This window comes from Delphinus delphis, chromosome 1 (assembly GCF_949987515.2).
Source record: "Delphinus delphis chromosome 1, mDelDel1.2, whole genome shotgun sequence".
Classification (NCBI taxonomy): domain Eukaryota; kingdom Metazoa; phylum Chordata; class Mammalia; order Artiodactyla; family Delphinidae; genus Delphinus; species Delphinus delphis.
In genome coordinates, this window is record NC_082683.1 from 145,912,664 (window position 1) to 145,932,004 (window position 19,341).

At 43.5% G+C, this 19,341-nt stretch overlaps 1 protein-coding gene across 2 annotated transcripts in view; it reads left to right on the forward strand.

Annotated features, from left to right (window-relative positions):
* The window catches only part of KCNH1 (potassium voltage-gated channel subfamily H member 1), a 414,476-nt gene that overhangs the window by 305,207 nt on the left and 89,928 nt on the right, over window positions 1-19,341 (forward strand). For both annotated transcript variants that reach the window (XM_060010022.1, XM_060010026.1), the window contains exon 10: window positions 16,974-17,170. In XM_060010022.1, coding sequence (XP_059866005.1) covers window positions 16,974-17,170 — 197 coding nt within the window. The remainder of the gene's footprint in view (window positions 1-16,973; window positions 17,171-19,341) is intronic.

Here is a 19,341-nt window from a genome sequence, read left to right on the forward strand (position 1 = left end):
TTCACTTAGTGGAGAGACATTTGGCTAATTTAATTTTATCTAACTGCAGTTGTGAAGAACAGAAGGAGAATTGTCATGATGTTTCCAAGCCACGGCTTTAATGTAACCATTTATGTGTGGGCCCCCCTTCAGATAGCTATGCCAACATTGTTTCCTCAGACTCAGTATAGTCTCCACGAGGAAGGCTGGTGACCCATACTGGGGTGAAATTTTAATTCCTTTAAGGAGAGCATTTGTATCATAGGGTAATTTCTAACATCCATCATTTTTATTTCTTCTTTTTAAATAGGTCCATAAATTTTCAGCTCAGCATTAAGCTGGATCAGAGGGAATTACAGGAGTTTTTCTGAGCAGGTCAGCAAATTCCTTCTGGAGTCAGGCTGACAATGCAGCCACCACCTGAGGACGCCAAGGTTCTTGCACTTGGACTGGGGGCCAGTCCTGTCCTCAAAGTCATCCATCCTAAGTCATTCATAGTCTTTCAAATCCTGTCCCACCTTACATTATTCCACTCAGACCCATCTTTTCATTGATCTGTTGATTAGTTCATTCCATAAAAATGCCAGGTGTAGTGCTGGGTCTTGGAGATAAAACAGTGAACCAAACATACACTCCTGGCATAGAACTAACAGTCTCACCAGGGAAACAGACAAGTGAACATGCAGTTTCACGTATAAAATAGAGTGCCAGGAGTTGTAATAAGAGTACGAACAGGATGCTATGGGAGCTTATAAGACAGGCATCTAATTCAGCCCAGCCAGAAGAAATCAAGGAAGGTTTCCTGACAGAGGTGGCATCTGAGCTGAGACTTCCACGATGAACCGAATTCCACCAGGTGCATGGGAGCAGGGTGTGCTGAGCATAGGGGATTAAAGAGAGAGTGTTCCCTGGCAGAGGGGCAGCATCTGCAAAGACTTTAAAAGATAAGAGTCAAAAATCGCATTTGTGTTTAGAAAGATCATCCTGGCTGCTGTGAAGAGAATGGATAGCAGGCAGGGAGACCAGTGAGGAGGGTGCTGAGAGATGAGAGAGGCCTGAACTGACTTAACAGCAGTGGGAATGGAGAAAAGTATAGACAGATCCAAGAGATATCTGATAAATTATCAGAGCTTGGTCATTTATTGAATATGGAGACAAGCAAGAGGGTAGAGTCTGCAATGACTTGGACAACTTTCACAGGGAGGAAAAACACTGGAGGATGGGCAGGTTTCCCTGGGTGCAGGACCAGTTCCAGTTTTGAATCTGTGGATCTGAGCTAAGTGCAAGTATCCAGTGGGAGATTCTATGGACTCGGAAGAGAGATCGAAGCTCGAGGTATAAACCTGGGGATCACTGAGATCCGGGTGACAACTGAAGCTAAGGGAGAGGCTGAGAAAACTCGAGGAGGGAGAGGAGGGTAAGAAGCAACAAGGTCTAGAGCAGAGCCCCAAGGAATACCAGTTAATATAGGACACATGTAGGAGTCCGAGATGGACCGCCATCAGAGGGGGAGAGGCCAGGAGAGTGGGATGTCACAGAAGCCAAGGAGGGGCAGAAAAGGGCATTCTCAGATGCTACAGAACCACATTTCAGTGACTAGAAGATGCCACGGATGATAAGACACACCAGTATTCTATGGCCCACTGAGAAACAATGCTGCCGATTAAACTGTGACATATCATTGATTGTAAGGCATCTTCTGATTTCAGAGATAAAAAATGCTAAACGACTTAAGTGTATCTTAGAATCAAAGAGCTTTAATATGTTGAGGACTAAAAACTATCTTTTAGGCTGTTATCAGGAAAAGAGTTATTGACCACGGTGAGAGTAATGTTGAGTATAGGGTCAGAAGCAAGATTAGAGGAGCCTGAGAAATGAAGAGGGTGGGAGTTGGGTTCAGGGCTGCTTCATAATTTGCATACATCTCTCCCAGAGTTCTGAACCAAGAGAGAGATAATAAGTAAGATGGGTACCAGTCAAAATATCAACTTTTATTTTTGTGATAAAGCTAATATCAGAGAATATGCATTATATTTGCATCCAATAATGCTTCCCAGTATTAAGCCCCAGGATTACACCCACCCTTGTGTTGCTGACCAGCACAAGCCTACCCCTGTGAGGGTCTGCCCTGTATCTCTGGTGGCAGGAGGGACAGAGAGAACAAGCTCCTGGCAGGCAGATCCCAAGGAGAGCGAAGGGGCTGGCCTGCACACATGCAGGGTCTCCTCCCAAACTCATTAATCAGATGAGGGCACGAGGGAGGCCAGGAGTGTGGTATACCTGAAGCTGTCTTCTGGGCAGAAAACATCAGGAATAGGAGCAAATCATTCCCCCCTTGATAGTCAGAGCATGGAAGCAGTGTAAATAACACAGCCAAGAAATTGAGTCCTGAAAGAAAGGAGAACATAGCCCAAACCAGCTCTCTTCATTCCTGACCATCCAGCTTTCCCCCTGCTGTTTGAAGGGATTTCCCTTCTCTTTCATGTATCTGAATTCTCTTGCCTCACTGTAGAAGGCTAGCTCCGTTCCCTTTTTCTCTATGAAATCTCTCTAGTTCTGCCCAGACTAGCCTCCCACATATCTTGGTATTACATTTTTGTTTGTTTTAACTTCACTGTTACATACATGTAAGTTTTGTCTCATATTGTAAGCCCCTTGAATGTAGAGATGATGTCCTATCTTTTTGTCCTATCTCCCTTAATTGCTGGAACACTGCCTGATCCATAATAGGTCAGGCCAAATTGCTGAACCGGTTTGAATTGTGTGCAGGAGGGTGGTGAGACGTAACCCCACCTTTGGGAACTCCCAATCTCATAGCTGCCTGGGAGAATCAGAGGCAGTTCACATCGCACCTGGTGTATGACGTTACAGATTCTCGTGTGGGTTTCATTAACCAGATATGTGGCTGAACCACAGCATGGTCCCATCCCTAATACAGAGATGGTTTGCAGAAGAGCAGAACAATTGTTCTCCTTTGTACCAACTTCAAAAGAAAACAAATGTTTCTTGAACATCTCTGAACTCTCCTACAAAGCCTAACATGGGACCAAACCTTTCTAGAAGGAGACGCCCCTCTGAGAAGTGGGGTGAACTGCACACCTGGAGCCATGCCTCCTGAGCATCTCCAGTCCCTGCTTTCTCTGTCAACAAAAAAAATCCAGTAAAACATGTTGGCTCAGCACCTGACATCGCAACGCAATCCGGTACGATCTGGCACTTAAAGCTGAGCCTTTATTCCTAGTAGTAGATCTTCGTGGCTTGGATGGGAAGGCAAATGGATGAGATTTCCACCATGTCTGTCTGTCTTTGATGTACATTCTCACGTCTCTAAACTGCAGCAGATGAAGCAGAGGTCACAGACTGCCAGCAGCTTTCTTTTTTTTTACAGTGAGAACAAGAAGGGCTTGGTGGTTTCACTACAGATAAGACGAGGCAAAATTTACGAGGTGTCAGAACTCTGCTTAGCTACTGTCCCCCATGGTCTCAGATAATGCAAGGGAAATGTCCATAAGCGCATGCGGGAGAGTTAACTCTTCCAAAATTAGCTTGAAAGCCTGGACTTTAGCACCTTTGGGGCGAGGTACATGGCGGATGCCTGAAGCGGGGTCCCTGGCCAGTGCCTGGCCTCATGCACAGGCACCCCTCAGCAGATCCTGGCCCCCTGTCCATAGTCAGGGCTGGTGTGGGAGGTGGGTGGGTACCACCAAGGTGTTTAGCTCAAGTCGTTGGAGCTTTTGCTCTGAATGTGCTGCCAGAGCCGCCATCGTCATGTCCATCCGATCCTTCAGAGGTGCAGAAGCCCATGCTTTTTCCTGGAGCAGGTGAAGAAAGCAGATGTGTGTATACCTGCCCCCGCAGAACCCAACACACTGTGCTGCCCCAGTGGACCGTGGACTCCTGAATTGGCTAGGATATGGATTCAGCTGCTCCAGCAAAAACCCGAAATAGCAGAAGCTTGCACAAGACAGAAACTTGTTTTTCTCTCACGGAGCCAGCTGTCCAGGCATAGAGGGCTGGAGTGGCGACTTCATGGTGTCAGGCACCCAACCTCCTTCTAGCCTGTTGCTTCATCCTAACGAGGTTGTCACCTTGGTTTCCTGGTCCAGGAGAGCTCACATCTTGTTCCAGCCAGGAGGAAGCGGAGAGAGGGGAAGGGCAGGGCATGACCCTAGAGGTGGCACACACCCCTCTGCACCCCTCCCCTTTACCAGAGCTCAGACAAATGGCCACATTTAGCTGTAGTGCAGTCTTTCTTCTGGTCATCTTTGTGCCCAGCTATAAGGCATGGGTTTTATTTCCATAAGAGGAGAGAATGGGTTCGGGGAACATGTGGATTCCTAGGCCATGGCTCCTTAAGGTCAAGGCTGTCCCTCATTTATCCTCTTTCCCATCACCTAGCATGGTGCCCGCCCCAGGTAGAGCTCCCTAAACGTTGACTGAAGAGGAGGCTGCTTGAGAGAGGGGATGCAGAAGACAACCCACTGGGAGCATTTCTCTCTCTCCCAATGTGGAGGCTGCATGGCAGTGGGGGGAAAGCCGGTGGGTCACGGACAGTCATTTAAACCTCTCTGGAGCCCTCTCTTCTCTTTCAAACGGGGCTGATGATCCCTGTGGGATTTGCTTCACACGGCTGTTACAGAGGACTCTTCTTTCATTGTGGCTACTAGTTTTTGAGCACCTACTCTGTTCCAAGCACAGTGCTAAGTGCTTTGTTCACATTATTTCATGTAAATCTTAAAACAGCCCTGTGAGACGGGTATTATTCCCACATTTTCTAGCTGAGTGAATTGAGACTGGGAGAGGTTAGGAAGATGCCTAGTGCCTTTGCTTTGTTTATGCATCCAACAACCATTGAACACCAGCTGTGTGCCCAAGACCCTGCTGGGGACCCGGCAATGACAGGGATGAAGAGTGTTTGCAGAGTGCAAGGGCACACGTAATGGGGAGCTGCTCTGGTCAAGGGTCAGGGAGGAGGTGTGGGTGTAGTTCGAGGCATGAGAAGGAGTTATCCAGACCAAGGAGCAGGGCGGAATGTCTGAGGCTGTGCTGAGATGGCCCGGAGGTGAGCCGGGAGCCGGACTTGGAGGGAGTCTGAGAACCCACTGTGACTAGAGGCAGAGAGTGAGGGGGAGGGGCTGGCAGGGGCTGCTCCAGCACCCAGCAAGGCGGACCTGAGCTTGAAGCCAGCTTGTCTGGCCCTGAAGCCTGTGTTGAGAGCCTCATCCTCCTCAACTATCCAGTTCAGTGGGTGTGCACAGTCTGCTCAGGACTTGCCTGGAGGGATTAATCCAGCTTCTTTGTTATCCCATAAGCAGAATTATCCCAAGGGCCAGGAGAGAGAATGGCTCTCCCTTAGAGCCTCCCTGGACTATGCCAGGATCTCTGCAGCCACATTTCACCGTCCTGATGCAGTGAGTGACAAGGCCCCTCTAGTCTCGAGATGGCTTGAGGGCAGAGACTTCCTGATGCCCCAGAGAGGAGGAATAAAGGCACTAGGGATGGCCCTCACTGCAGTCTGTATTCCTGGCACCTCTCTCAGCACCCTGGGTGGAGCTCCGAGCAGTGTTGGTATCACATGCTCACTGTAGAGTCTGGAAGGTGCTTAGATGAGTTTGCAGCTGAATGAGGAGACCAGGCATTTTCGTCAAAGGATTACAAAATATACTGTCCACACTCATCCCTGCAGGCAAGTGAAGGAGCAGATAATCCAAAGGCTTCTGAATGGCTTTCAGTCCTGCTAAAGAGACATATCCTGTGCCTCAGGGCCTTTGCACGTGCTGTTCCCTCTCCCTGGAATCATCTCTGTGCTATGTTTTTATGCTGGTTCACTGAAACTCATCCTTTAGGTCTCAGCTCAGACGCCACGTCTTCCTGGAAGCCTGAGCTTGAGCCGGATACCCCTCCTGTACTCTCCGCATCATAGCCCCTAACGTGTTAGAATCACCCGAGTCTCTCTCAGCTCCACTGCATCTGTCATCCCACTGCTATACCTCAGCACCCAGAACAGTGCCTGCCAAGAATTGCATGAGTAACCGAATCAGTTCTTTCTCAGTGGTGTGGGCCTAGAAATGGGTGATGATTTTAGCAGCATATGATGACTTTAACTGCAGAATTATGTTTTGCTTAGTACAGGATACCACTGTGAGTGGTCTTTATAAGAGGACATGATAGGGAATAGTGAAGAGAAGCAGCTGGAGTTTCATTTTTGCTCTGACCCCTCTGGTCCGCCAAGCTCACTCACAGCCAGTCTTTTAAAAACGGGGCTTTTTTCTGGAGTGTTCTAAACTCGGTTGCCCGTTTTTGCAACTCTTTAATGTTCAGTAGGCTGTGGATCTTCTCAGGTCCCCAGCACCTCTTGAATTGTCCCCAATCACCCCTCTTAACCCTCCCAACCCCCCCACTCCCATCTTCCTTCCCGCTTCAGCCTCTGCAAGTGGCTGTTCCAGCCTCTGCCCTTCATGACGCCAAATTGTCTACAGGGTGTTTGTTTCCTCCTGTGCTGGACTCCTTGCAGAGATCTCCCCTCCCTCTCTCCTGGTGCCACCTTAGCCCTGTGTCCCAACTCCCACCTCTGTTTTGTGAATGTTCCTCAGCCCCACGTTTGTACCCAGAGGGCTGTTTATGTCTATGGCAAAAGTGGAGGCTCAGTAAAGAAAGCTGCGTATGATTGGGGGTGGGAGGGCAGGAGGATTAATTATCACAGGGATGTTTGCTTGGAGTTTTAATGAGACTGCCTTTCCTTTATTCCCCCTCCCTTTTTTTCCTTTTTCTTTTCCCCCCAGCTCAGAATATCCACTTAGAATGTCTTTTAGAATCTTAGAACCTTAGGTTTTAACATTCTGCACCCAGCGCCTCAGTGTAATAAATAAATCAATAAGCTGCGGGTCTCAAGAAGTTTGATTGCCGAGTGCATTGGGGTACCTTTTGTTCTTCGGCGAACGATCATTTCACACTAGGGAACAAGAGATGAATGTGGTTACCGAGTTTGTCCTGGCCTCCGATTCGTAACCCTGACCTGGTAAGTCATTATTCCAGCGATGTGTGTAACTTACAAGCAGCCTGCCAAATGCTCTATGTCCTTCCCTTTTCCCAAGTTATATGTGTCATAACTTTATTTCTCATTTGCCAGAATAGTCTTGGGTTTGTTTTGAATCTGACAGGTCCTCTGACACCACATTCTTAAATCTCACTAACAGGTCATTTATACCAAAAAGGCTGCCTTGACAGCAAGAAAGATTGTATGATTTTCAATTTGGGTTGAAAATCAAATGCAAGTTATGACAACACTGAGACTTCCTAGACCCTACAAGTTAATCATGATGATCTTACCTTGAAATGCCTTTTGTAGTAGGAACTAGTCTCCGTTTATTGTTTCTGTCAAAACCTTTGATTGGAATACTCTTCACAGTGGGAATATTGCCATTTCTAAAGACGCACTGATTTATTTCCTGGAGTGTTTCAAACACAATATGTTGGCCCTTTGTTGTATGCAGTAGATATGCTCCTGAAGAGTTGTTTATAAACTGAATTTTTACAGGTAAACTCATATGTTAAATGCACATGAGGGGCTATTATTTTACTTTATGGGTTCCTTTATAATTAGAAAGACTACTCCTAATTCATTTGAGAATGTTCACATATTGGGCTTTGTTTAAATGAAGTAATATTTTTTCTGATTACAAGATATTACACTTTAATTGAGTAAAAGCATAAATAAGGAAAATCACAATTTGTAAATCCACCTCCCCATCCCCAGGTAACACAGTTAATATTTTGATATATTTCCATTGAGTCTTTTTTTATGTCCATTCTTATGACATGGGAACATAATGACTACATTGCTAACTGACCCACATTTCCCCACTTCGTGTCTTCAACAATTTTCCCTCATATTTTTTTTCTGTAGCCTTTTTTTTGAACTTTATTTTTTATACAGCAGGTTCTTATTAGTCATCCATTTTATACATATTACTGTATACATGTCAATCCCAATCTCCCAGTTCATCACACTACTATCCCCCCACTGCCACTTTCCCCCCTTAGTGTCTATACGTTTGTTCTCTACATCTGTGTCTCAATTTCTGCCCTGCAAACTGGTTCATCTGTACTATTTTTCTAGTTTCCACATATATGCGTTAATATACAATATTTGTTTTTCTCTTTCTGACTTACTTTACTCTGTATGACAGTCTCTAGATCCATCCAAGTCTCTACAAATGACTCAGTTTTGTTCCTTTTTATGGCTGAGTAATATTCCATTGTATATATGTACCACATCTTCTTTATCCATTTGTCTGTTGATGGGCATTTAGGTTGCTTCCATGACCTGGCTATTGTAAATAGTGCTGCAATGAACATTGGGATGCATGTGTCTTTTTGAATTATGGTATTTGCTGTATGCCCAGTAGTGGGATTGCTGGGTCATATGGTAATTCTATTTTTAGTTTTTTCAAGAACTTCCATACTGTTCTCCACAGTGGCTGTAGCAACTTACATTCCCACCAACAGTGCAAGAGGGTTCCCTTTTCTCCACACCCTCTCCAGCATTTGTTGATTGCAGATTTTCTGATGATGCCCATTCTAACTGGAGTGAGGTGATGCCTCGTTGTAGTTTTGATTTGCATTTCTCTAATAATTAGTGATGTTCAGTAGCTTTTCTTGTGTTTCTTGGCCATCTGTATGTCTTCTTTGGAGAAATGTCTATTTAGGTCTTCTGCCCATTTTTGGATTGGCTTGTTTGTTTTTTTTAATATTGAGCTGCATGAGCTGTTTATATATTTTGGAGATTAATCCTTTGTCCGTTGATTCGTTTGCAAATATTTTCTCCCATTCTGAGGGTTGTCTTTTCGTCTTGTTTATAGTTTCCTTTGCTGTGCAAAAGCTTTTAAGTTTCATTAGGTCCCACTTGTTTATTTTTGTTTTTATTTCCATTACTCTAGGAGGTGGATCAAAAAAGATCTTGCTGTGATTTATCTCATAGAGTGTTCTTCTTATGTTTTCCTCTAAAAGTTTTATAGTGTCCAGTCTTACATTTAGGTCTGTAATCCATTTTGAATTTATTTTTGTGTATGGTGTTAGGGAGTGTTCTAATTTCATTCTTTTACATGTAGCTGTCCAGTTTTCCCAGCATCATTTATTGAAGAGACTGTCTTTTCTGCATTGTATATCCTTGCCTCCTTTGTCATAGACTAGTTGACGATAGGTGCATGGGTTTACCTCTGGGCTTTCTATCCTGTTCTCTTGATCTCTATTTCTGTTTTTGTGCCAGTACCATATTGTCTTGATTACTGTAGCTTTGTAGTATAGTCTGAAGTCAGGGAGCCTGATTCCTCCAGCTCTGTTTTTTTCCCTCAAGACTGCTTTGGCTATTCAGGGTCTTTTGTGTCTCCATACACATTAAAAATTTTTTTGTTTCTAGTTCTGTAAAAAAAGCCATTGGTAATTTGATAGGGATTGCATTGAATCTGTAGATTGCTTTGGGTAGTTTAGTGATTTTCACAATATTGATTCTCCCAATCCAAGAACATGGTATATCTCTCCAACTCTTTGTATCATCTTTAATTTCTTTCATCAGTGTCTTATAGTTTTCTGCATACAGATGTTTTGTCCGCCTGGGTAGGTTTATTCCTAGGTATTTTATTCTTTTTGTTGCAATGGTAAATGGGAGTGTTTCATTAATTTCTCTTTCAGATTTTTCATCTTTAGTGTATAGGAATGCAAGAGATTTCTGTACATTAATTTTTTACCTTGCAACTTTACCAAATTCATTGATGAGCTGTAATAGTTTTCTGGTGGCATCTTTAGGATTCTCTCTGTATAGTATCATGCCATCTGCATACAGTGACAGTTTTACTTCTTCTTTTCCAATTTGGATTCCTTTTATTTCTTTTTCTTCTCTGATTGCCATGGCTAGGACTTCCAAAACTATGTTGAATAATAGTGGTGAGAGTGGACATCCTTGTCTTGTTCCTGATCTTAGAGGAAATGCTTTCAGTTTTTCACCTTTGAGAATGATGTTTGCTGTGGGTTTGTTGTATATGGCCTTTATTATGTTGAGGGTAGGTTCCTTCTATGCCCGCTTTCTGGAGGGTTTTTATCATAAATCGGTGATGAATTTTGTCAAAAGCTTCTTCTGCATCTATTGAGATAATCATATGGTTTTTATTCTCCAGTTTGTTAATATGGTGTATCATATTGATTGATTCACGTATATTGAAGAATCCTTGCATGCCTGGGATAAATCCCACTTGATCATGGTGTATGATCCTTTTAATGTGTTGTTGGATTCTGTTTGCTAGTATTTTGTTGAGGATTTTTGCATCTATATTCATGAGTGATATTGGTGTGTAATTTTCTTTTTTTGTAGTATCTTTGTCTGGTTTTGGTATCAGGGTGATGGTGGCCTTGTAGAATGACTTTGGAAGTGTTGCTTCCTCTGCAGTTTTTTGGAAGAGTTTGAGGAGGGTGGGTGTTAGCTCTTCTCTAAACGTTTGATAGAATTCACCTGTGAAGCCATCTGTTCTTGTACTTTTGTTTGTTGGAAGATTTTTAATCACAGTTTCAATTTCACTACTTGTGATTGGTCTATTCATATTTTCTATTTCTTCCTGGTTCTGTCTTGGAAGCTTATACCTTTCTAAGAATTTGCCCATTTCTTCCAGGTTGTCCATTTTATTGGCATAGAGCTGCTTGCAGCAGTCTCTTAGGATGCTTTGTATTTCTGCAGTGTCTGTTGTAACTTCTCCTTTTTCATTTCTAATTTTATTGATTTGAGTCCACTCCCTCTTTTTCTTGATGAGTCTGCTAATGGTTTCTCAATTTTGTTTATCTTCTCAAAGAACCAGCTTTTAGTTTTATTGATCTTTACTATTATTTTCTTTGCTTCTATTTCATTTATTTCTGCTCTGATCTTTATGATTTCTTTCCTTCTATTCACTTTGGGTTTTGTTTGTTCTTCTTTCTCTAGGTTCTTTAGGTGTAAGGTTAGATTGTTTATTTGAGATGTTTGTTTTTTCTTGAGGTAGGCTTGTACTGCTATAAACTTCCCTCTTAGAACTGCTTTTGCTGCATCCCATAGCTTTTGGATCGTCATGTTTTCATTGTAGTTTTTGATTTCCTCTTTGATTTCTTCAGTGATCTCTTGCTTATTTAGTAATGTATTGTTTAGCCTCCATGTGTTTGTGTTTTTTCCCCTGTAATTGATTTCTAATCTCATAGCATTGTGGTCAGAAAAGATACTTGATATAATTTCAATTTTCTTAAATTTACTGAGGCTTGATTTGTGACCCAAGATGTGATCTGTCCTGGAGAATGTTTCGTGGGCACCTGAGAAGAAAGTGTAATCTGCTGCTTTTGGATGGAATGTCCTATAAATATCAATTAATCTATCTGGTCTATTGTGGCATTTAAAGCTTGTGTTTCCTTATTAATTTACATTTTGGTTGGTCTTTCCATTGGTGTAAGTGAGGTGTTAAAGTCCCCCACTATTATTGTGTTACTGTTGATTTCCTCTTTTGTAGCTGTTAGCAGTTGCCTTCTGTATTGAGGTGGTTCTATGTTGGGTGCATATATATTTATGATTGTTATATCTTCTTCTTGGATTGATCCCTTGATCATTATGTAGTTTCCTTCCTTGTCTCTTGTAACATTCTTTATTTTGAAGTCTATTTTATCTGATATGGGTATTGCTACTCCAGGTTTCTTTTGATTTCCGTGTGCATGGAATATCTTTTTCCATCCCCTCACTTTCAGTCTGTGTGTGTCCCTAGGTCTGAAGTGGGTCTCTTGTAGACAGCATATATATGAATCTTGTTTTTGTATCCATTCAGCGAGCTTGTGTCTTTTGATTGGAGTACTTAATCCATTCACGTTTAAGGTAATTATCGATATGTATGTTCCTATGACCATTTTCTTAATTGTTCTGGGTTTGTTTTTGTAGGTCCTTTTCTTCTCTTGTGTTTCCCACTTAGAGAAGTTCCTTTAGCATTTGTTGTAGAGCTGGTTTGGTGGTGCTGAATTCTCTTAGCTTTTGCTTGTCTGTAAAGCTTTTGATTTCTCCATCGAATCTGAATGAGATCCTTGCTGGGTAGAGTAATCTTGGTTGTAGATTCTTCCCTTTCATCACTTTAAATATGTCATGCCACTCCCTTCTGGCTTGTAGAGTTTCTGCTGAGAAATCAGCTGTTAACCTTATGGGAGTTCCCTTGTATGTTATTTGTCATTTTCCCTTGCTGCTTTCCATAATTTTTCTTTGTCTTTAAGTTTGGCAGCTTGACTACTATGTGTCCCGGCATGTTTCTGCTTGGGTTTATCCTGTGTGGGACTCTCTGCGATTCCTGGACTTGGGTGGCTATTTCCTTTCCCATGTTAGGGAAGTTTTCAACTCTACTCTCTTCAAATATTTTCTCGGGTCCTTTCTTTCTTCTCCTTCTGGGACCCGTATAATGCGAATGTTGTTGCGTTTAATGTTGTCCCAGAGGTCTCTTAGGCTGTCTTCATTTCTTTTCATTCTTTCTTCTTTATTCTGTTCTGCAGCAGTGAATTCCACCATTCTGTCTTCCAGGTCACTTATCCGTTCTTCTGCCTCAGTTATTCTGGTATTGATTCCTTCTAGTGTAGTTTTCATTTCAGTTATGTTATTGTTCATCTCTGTTTGTTTGTTCTTTAATTTTTCTAGGTGTTTGTTCTTTCATTCTTCTAGGTCTTTGTTAAACATTTCTTGCATCTTCTCGATCTTTGCCTCCATTCTTTTTCCGAGGTCCTGGATCATCTTCACTATCATTATTCAGAATTCTTTTTCTGGAAGATTTTCTATCTCCACTTCATTTAGTTGTCTTTCTGGGGTTTTATCTTGTTCCTTCATCTGGTACATAGCCCTCTGCCTTTTCATTTTGTCTATCTTTCTGTGAATGTGGTTTTTGTTCCACTAGCTGCAGGATTGTAGTTCTTCTTGCTTCTGCTGTCTGCCCTCTGGTGGATGAGGCTATCTAAGAGGCTTGTGCAAGTTTCCTGATGGAAGGGACTGGTGGTGAGTAGAGCTGGCTGTTGCTCTGGTGGGCAGAGCTCAGTAAAACTTTAATCTGCTTCTCTGCTGATGGGTGGGGCTGGGTTCCCTTCCTGTTGGTTGTTTGGCCTGAGGTGACCCAACACTGGAGCCTACCCAGGCTCTTTGGTGGGGCTAATGGCAGACCCTGGGAGGGCTGATGCCAAGGAGTACTTCCCAGAACTTCTGCTGCCAGTGTCCTTGTCCTCACGGTGAGACAGAGCCAACCCCCGCCTCTGCAGGAGACCAACACTAGCAGGTAGGTCTGGTTCAGTCTCCTATAGGGTCACAGTTCCTTCCCCTTGGTCCTGGTGCACACACTACTTTTTGTGTGCCGTCAAAGAGTGGAGTCTCTGTTTCCCCCAGTCCTGTCGAAGTCTTTCAACCAAATCTTGCTAGCCTTCAAAGTCTGATTCTGTAGGAATTCCTCCTCCCGTTGCCAGACCCCCAGGTTGGGAAGCCTGACGTGGGCACAGAAGCTTCACTCCAGTGGGTGGACTTCTGTGGTATAAGTGTTCTCCAGTTTGTGAATCACCCTCCCAGCAGTTATGGGATTTGATTTTATTGTGATTGTGCCCCTCCTACCGTCTCATTTTGGCTACTTCTTTGTCTTTGGATGTGGGGTATCTTTTTTGTTGAGTGCCAGTGTGTTCCTGTTGATGATTGTTCAGCAGTTAGTTGTGATTCCAGTGCTCTCACACGAGGGAGTGAGAGCACATCCTTCAACTCTGCCACCTTGAACCAATCCTCTATAGCTTTTTAAATTGAAGTATAGTTGACATACAATATTATATGTTATGGGTATACAGAGTAGTGATTGACAATTTTTAAAGGTTATATTCCATTTATAGTTATTAGAAAATGTTGGCTATATTCCCCATGTTGTACAGTATGTCCTTTTAGCTTAGCTTATACCTAATAGTTTGTACCTCTTATTCCCTTACCCCTATATTCCCCCTCCCCCTTCCCTCTCCCCACACTAGTAACCACTAGTTTGTTCTCTGTATCTGTGAGTCTGCTTCTTTTTTGTTTTATTCACTCATTTGTTGTATTGTTTTTAGATTCCACATGTAAGTAATATCATACAGTATTCGTTTTTCTTTGACTTATTTCACTTAGCATAATACCCTCCAAGTCCATCCCTGTTGCTTCAAATGGCAGCATTTCATTCTCTTTTATGGCTGAGTGGTATTCCATTGTGTGTTTGTGACATGTATACACACATACACCACATCTTCTTTATTCAGTCATCTGTTGATGGAAGCTTAAGTTGCTTAAAGGAGGTAATCTTAATAAGAATTAGGCAAGATTACCAATGGTCTACTCTCAATAGTTCTGGCTTAGTTATACCACATTTGATCACAGTAGGAGACTGCAGAACTTGTAAATTCCGCATTTTCTCACTGATGGGCAAAACGCTCACTTAAGAGAACCTGCCCATGAGAGCCACCTCTAGCTCTTTCTCATCTCGTTATTTCAGGGCAGGAAGTGGGGTGCCAGTTCAGAGCTGGGGTGATTTTCAGTGTTCTGCTGGAATATTAGGTAAACCATTAAGTAATTTCTCATGGGCCTCTCATCCTTGAATTCTATGATTCTGTTTGTTCTGGTTATCTATTTCTGCTTAACAAACAGCTCCTAAATTTAGTGGCTTAAGAAAGTAATTGTTTCTCATGATTCTGTGGGTTGTTGGCTCAGATGGCTCGTTCTCCCTTGAACTTCCCACGCGTGGTTTCTGTCCAGCATTGGCTGGGGCTATAGTCATCTGAAGGCTCGACTGGGCTGGATGGCCAAGATGGCTTGCTTACATGACTGACAGAGCCTGGCTGTCCCCAGATCACTTCTGTGTGACCTCTTGTGTGGTTTGTTCTTCTCAAAACATGGTGGTTGGGTCCAAGAGGGAGCATCCTGAGAGTAAGTGTTCCAAGAGACACAGGCAGAAGTTACAAGGCTTCTTATGACCCTGCCTGAAAATCCTGCAACATCATTTCTGCCACATTCTATTGGTGAAGGCAAGAGACTAAAGTGAGTTCAGATTCAAGGAAAGGGAATTAGGCTTTGCCTCTTGAAGTAAGTTGCAGTATATGTGTAGGGTCCATTTTTTTTTTTTTTTTTTTTACTGTTTACCATACTGCATGTCAGATAAAGAGCATTCTCTAGGAGAATAGGATTACATAATTATGAAAGGTGTGAGAGGCACTGCAGAGCAGTAAAGAGGGGTTATAGAATGCTCCATATGTATGAATGAATTGGCCAGCCTTTTTGGTGAGAACTCCATGCTAGGGAGCACACACTGAATGAACCTCTCTCCATGGAAGCCAGGTGGTGTCACACTGAGAGAAACATTACCATCCGCTGGCCTCTGCCCTACATTAGCCCACTCATATAACAGATGGCTGAAAAACACCTGGTAAGGGAATTTAAATAACACAGTTTTAAAGGCATATTTACTTAAAGGCTACCCCAAGCATGTATCCTATTCATATTGAGTTGGTGAAACCATCTTCATAAATTAGAACTACACATTATTTCACAAACACATAGAGTAATGTGTCCAGTATACTTGCTTTTCAGCTCACGTCATGGAGGTGCTTAGAGAGGGCTGTACCCGGGGAGTACCTTATGTACTTAGGGTGGACACTTTTTGGTGTTTGAGAAAAAGTCAAGTTCTGTCCAGATGCTTAAAACTCTAATTGCCTCCTTAGCCTGAATTAGGGAAACAGTTGCCCTGTAAATCACACTGAGTCATGGGTACCTGGGCTCTAGCTGCAGAGTGTGGCTGATCTGGTTGCATGGGCTGACAACTTCCTTGAGAGTTGTTAGATTGGTTTTCACCCTTGTTGCATTGTTTCCTTCCCCCCCCCACCCCCCTCCCCCAATACTCCTCTCTGGCTCCCTGGGGATTCAAATTTGTGTTTATCTGTGCTGAAAATTTAAAAGCAAGAGAAACAACATTTCAAGCTATTTATAACCAGAGACTGTGCCAGGAATGAATTATGCTTTGCATTAGACATATGTTAAAACATGGGTTTCTGGGAAAGGTAGGAAGAATATCCCTAGGTGTGAAAAACAGATATTTAGAGGAGATTGATAGAAGTTTGACCCAGAATATGGCTATGTGGGATGAGTACTCCATTGACTTATTATTAAATATATTGTTAAATATAGTCTTGTGGAATACTAGGTATAGAGGATCCTGGAGATGCCACTTATATAGGGCCCACCTTTTTATACCGCCATTAGGGCATTTGGCAAGGGAAGGAACATGGAAGGAGGTATGGGAGAGAGGGTGAGGAATGAGGCGCCATGCAAACATAAACCTCAGGGCAGTGGACAGAGTGTGGGAGAAGAGGAACTCCACTCTTGCCTGACTCCTTCCATGTAGGTCATCCTAAATGGGGGAGACACCGCCTGTTCTTCAGCTTCCAATGAAGAGTCCACACCCTCCCCATCGCAGCCTAGTGTGCGCCTCTCAGTCCCACTAATGTAGACCCACAGTTCACCTTCCTTCCTCACTTCTCTTTTGCCAGCCGATATTGTGAGAACTCCTACTGTGTGCCAGACACTGGGTGTTAGTGGAGAGATGAGACACAGGAATGCTCATGTTGGGAGACAGACAAAAAACAAGTAAATAATATAATTGCAGACTATGATTGATGCTTCGGAAAACCATGGGTGATAAAGAATAACACAGGGCTCCCATTTTGGTTAGGGTGTTCAGGAGGTCACAAATGAACCCAAAGTTATTGGTTGAACTTTGACATATATCCTATGGTATTTTAAAGTTTCTTAAATTGCATGTTGCTAAGGTCCAAATTAAAACCATTTTTGCCTTTTCTGAGCCCAAGCCATGGGATGCCAAATGGACAGCAACTCTGGGAGACAGTGGGAAGCCAACCCCGATAGCCAGACACCTCCTACTGATACTTTCCTCATCACCATTTTCTGTCCTCAGGGAAGGGAGATGTGTTTGGAGACGTGTTCTGGAAGGAAGCCACCCTTGCCCAGTCCTGTGCCAACGTCAGGGCCTTGACCTACTGTGACCTGCATGTGATCAAGCGGGACGCCCTGCAGAAAGTGCTGGAATTCTACACAGCCTTCTCCCACTCCTTCTCCCGGAACCTCATTCTCACCTACAACCTGAGGAAGAGGGTAAGCTGGCAATTTCAGTTTCTTTTCTACCAAGAGCAGTCTCTGTACACTTAGGATAACCACGTGAGCCAGGAAAGTCCTTTTGCTGTTTACTTCAATGGAGCAATTGGTTCTGTAGAGGTTCTGTTTGTTGCTTGCTCTTTGGAGCTTTTGCTATGAAATGAGAGAGAAAAGGATATTGCTAGATTAAAAGATGGATTGATTTTGGTGCAGAAGGGATTTGCTCATGAGTGTGTCTGTGGACTTTTCCTCACTAAAATTCTGACCTTCTAGCATTTTGAAAAGATGAGTAAAAAATGAGGTTGTTAGTCAATAAAATGGCTGAGTGGGACCACTTAATATAAACTGAATTCTCCCTGGCGACTAGGACCCACTAAATGGTGTGAGGCTATTAGCCAGCTGGTAATAAGAATTTTTTTTAAAGATATGAAAATGATTCAGTTGAGTCCAGAAAATAAGAGATGGAATCTGATTGCCTAGAGAATATTTTGTATACCACTGTCAATTTAACGGACTGAGAAATGATTTGTAGTTTTAAAACCAGAAGATTTCTCATCTGGACTTGTTTCATTCACCCTCAAATCATCAGAATTGCTCCGTCTGTCTCTGCGAGGATTAAAATATGTCTTGTACTCTTGAGGTTTTCATGACTGTTTTTCTTGCATTTCATTTATGTCCTTTAGTTAAGAAGTAGCTCTCAACCTATAGACATCATCTGGGAGGATTGTCATAGGAATCTTTCCAGAAATGACCTCACGATCTGCACCCCCCCCCAAAACTGTTCCTCTTCTCGTGGCTGTCTCTATTAACATTGTTGCTGTCTCTATTAACATCTCGTTCCCCTGTCTCTATTAACATTGTCTGTCTCGCCCCGGGGTTCCAGGTTAGAAACACTGCCGTCAACACTGATGCTTCTTCCCTGTCTCCCACGCCTCAGTTTACTCATCAGATCCTGTTGGTTCCACCGATGCTCTCAAACCTGGGTCCACACTTTGCATCCCCCCTCAGGGCTCTTCCTGAGCTCCTGGACCATGGTGCCCCTGATACAGAGTCTCCCCCTGTTCTGAAGCAAGCATAGACTCCAAACACACCCTCCTTCCCTGTGTGTCTCCTCAATGCGGTGCTTCCTCCTTGGCCACTTATGTGACCTTAAAGACTAATGGGATGACGTCACTCCCCTCCATAAAGACTTTTTGCACCCACCCTAACTACAGGATAACGTCTGCAAACTTCAGCACGGCTTATGTGGTTTTTCACATCTGGCCCAAACTTAACCCCCGAGCTCCAACCCCAGCACTCCAACGCCCACCAGGAGAACGGCCCACACAGCTCTGCAGACATGCCACACCCTTTCAGAGCACTGTCTCTCTGCATGGGCTTCCTGACCTGGAATTCTCTTCTCTTCTTCTGTGTGTGACACATTCCTGTTAACCCTTAAGAGTCTGATGAAATGTTTATTTGTTCATCAAATCCAGTACATGCCAACTGAACTAGACTAGATGTATAAAACGGAGTAAAACTCAGTGCCCTAGCTTCAGGAAGCTCAAGTCTAATGGAGACAATCCACACGGGAAGGCTAAGTGTGGTGCACGATGCTAAGTACAATGAGTGTGATTTGTACAAGGTGTTAACGGGATCATAAAGGAGAAGGGCAGATAAAGCGGGAGTCAGGGAGAAAGTATTGGTGGGGGCGGTGATGCCTAAGCTGAGTCTTAAGGGATCAGTTTGCCAAACAAAGAGGAGGGTTGCACTTGGAGGAGCAGCCTGAGTAAAGGCACAGAGAAAGGAAACAGCCTTTTGCCAAGTTCTTTGTACAAAGTTCCAAACGCCTGTCATTGGGTTACCCCAACAATGACTTTTACCTATTTGACATTCCTTGAATTGCACTGCCTTGTGAGTCCCTGCTCAGAGACCTGGGAGGGCAAGGGCTTGGTATCCCCAGTGCCTAACCCAGCACGGGGAATTATGAAAACATCTGGGGATGGCATGGAGAAAGAGATGGGATCTCTGGGCCTCAGTATCCACATCATAAGATGTGAGGTTGTGGCCGATGATTGATGATTTTTATGGTTCTGTGACTGGAAAGCTGGTCGTTTAAATTCCAGTGGGGAATGGGTAGTGGGGGAGAAATGTGCATTCATAGTTCTTCCTTGTTTGTCTGCGAACATGGA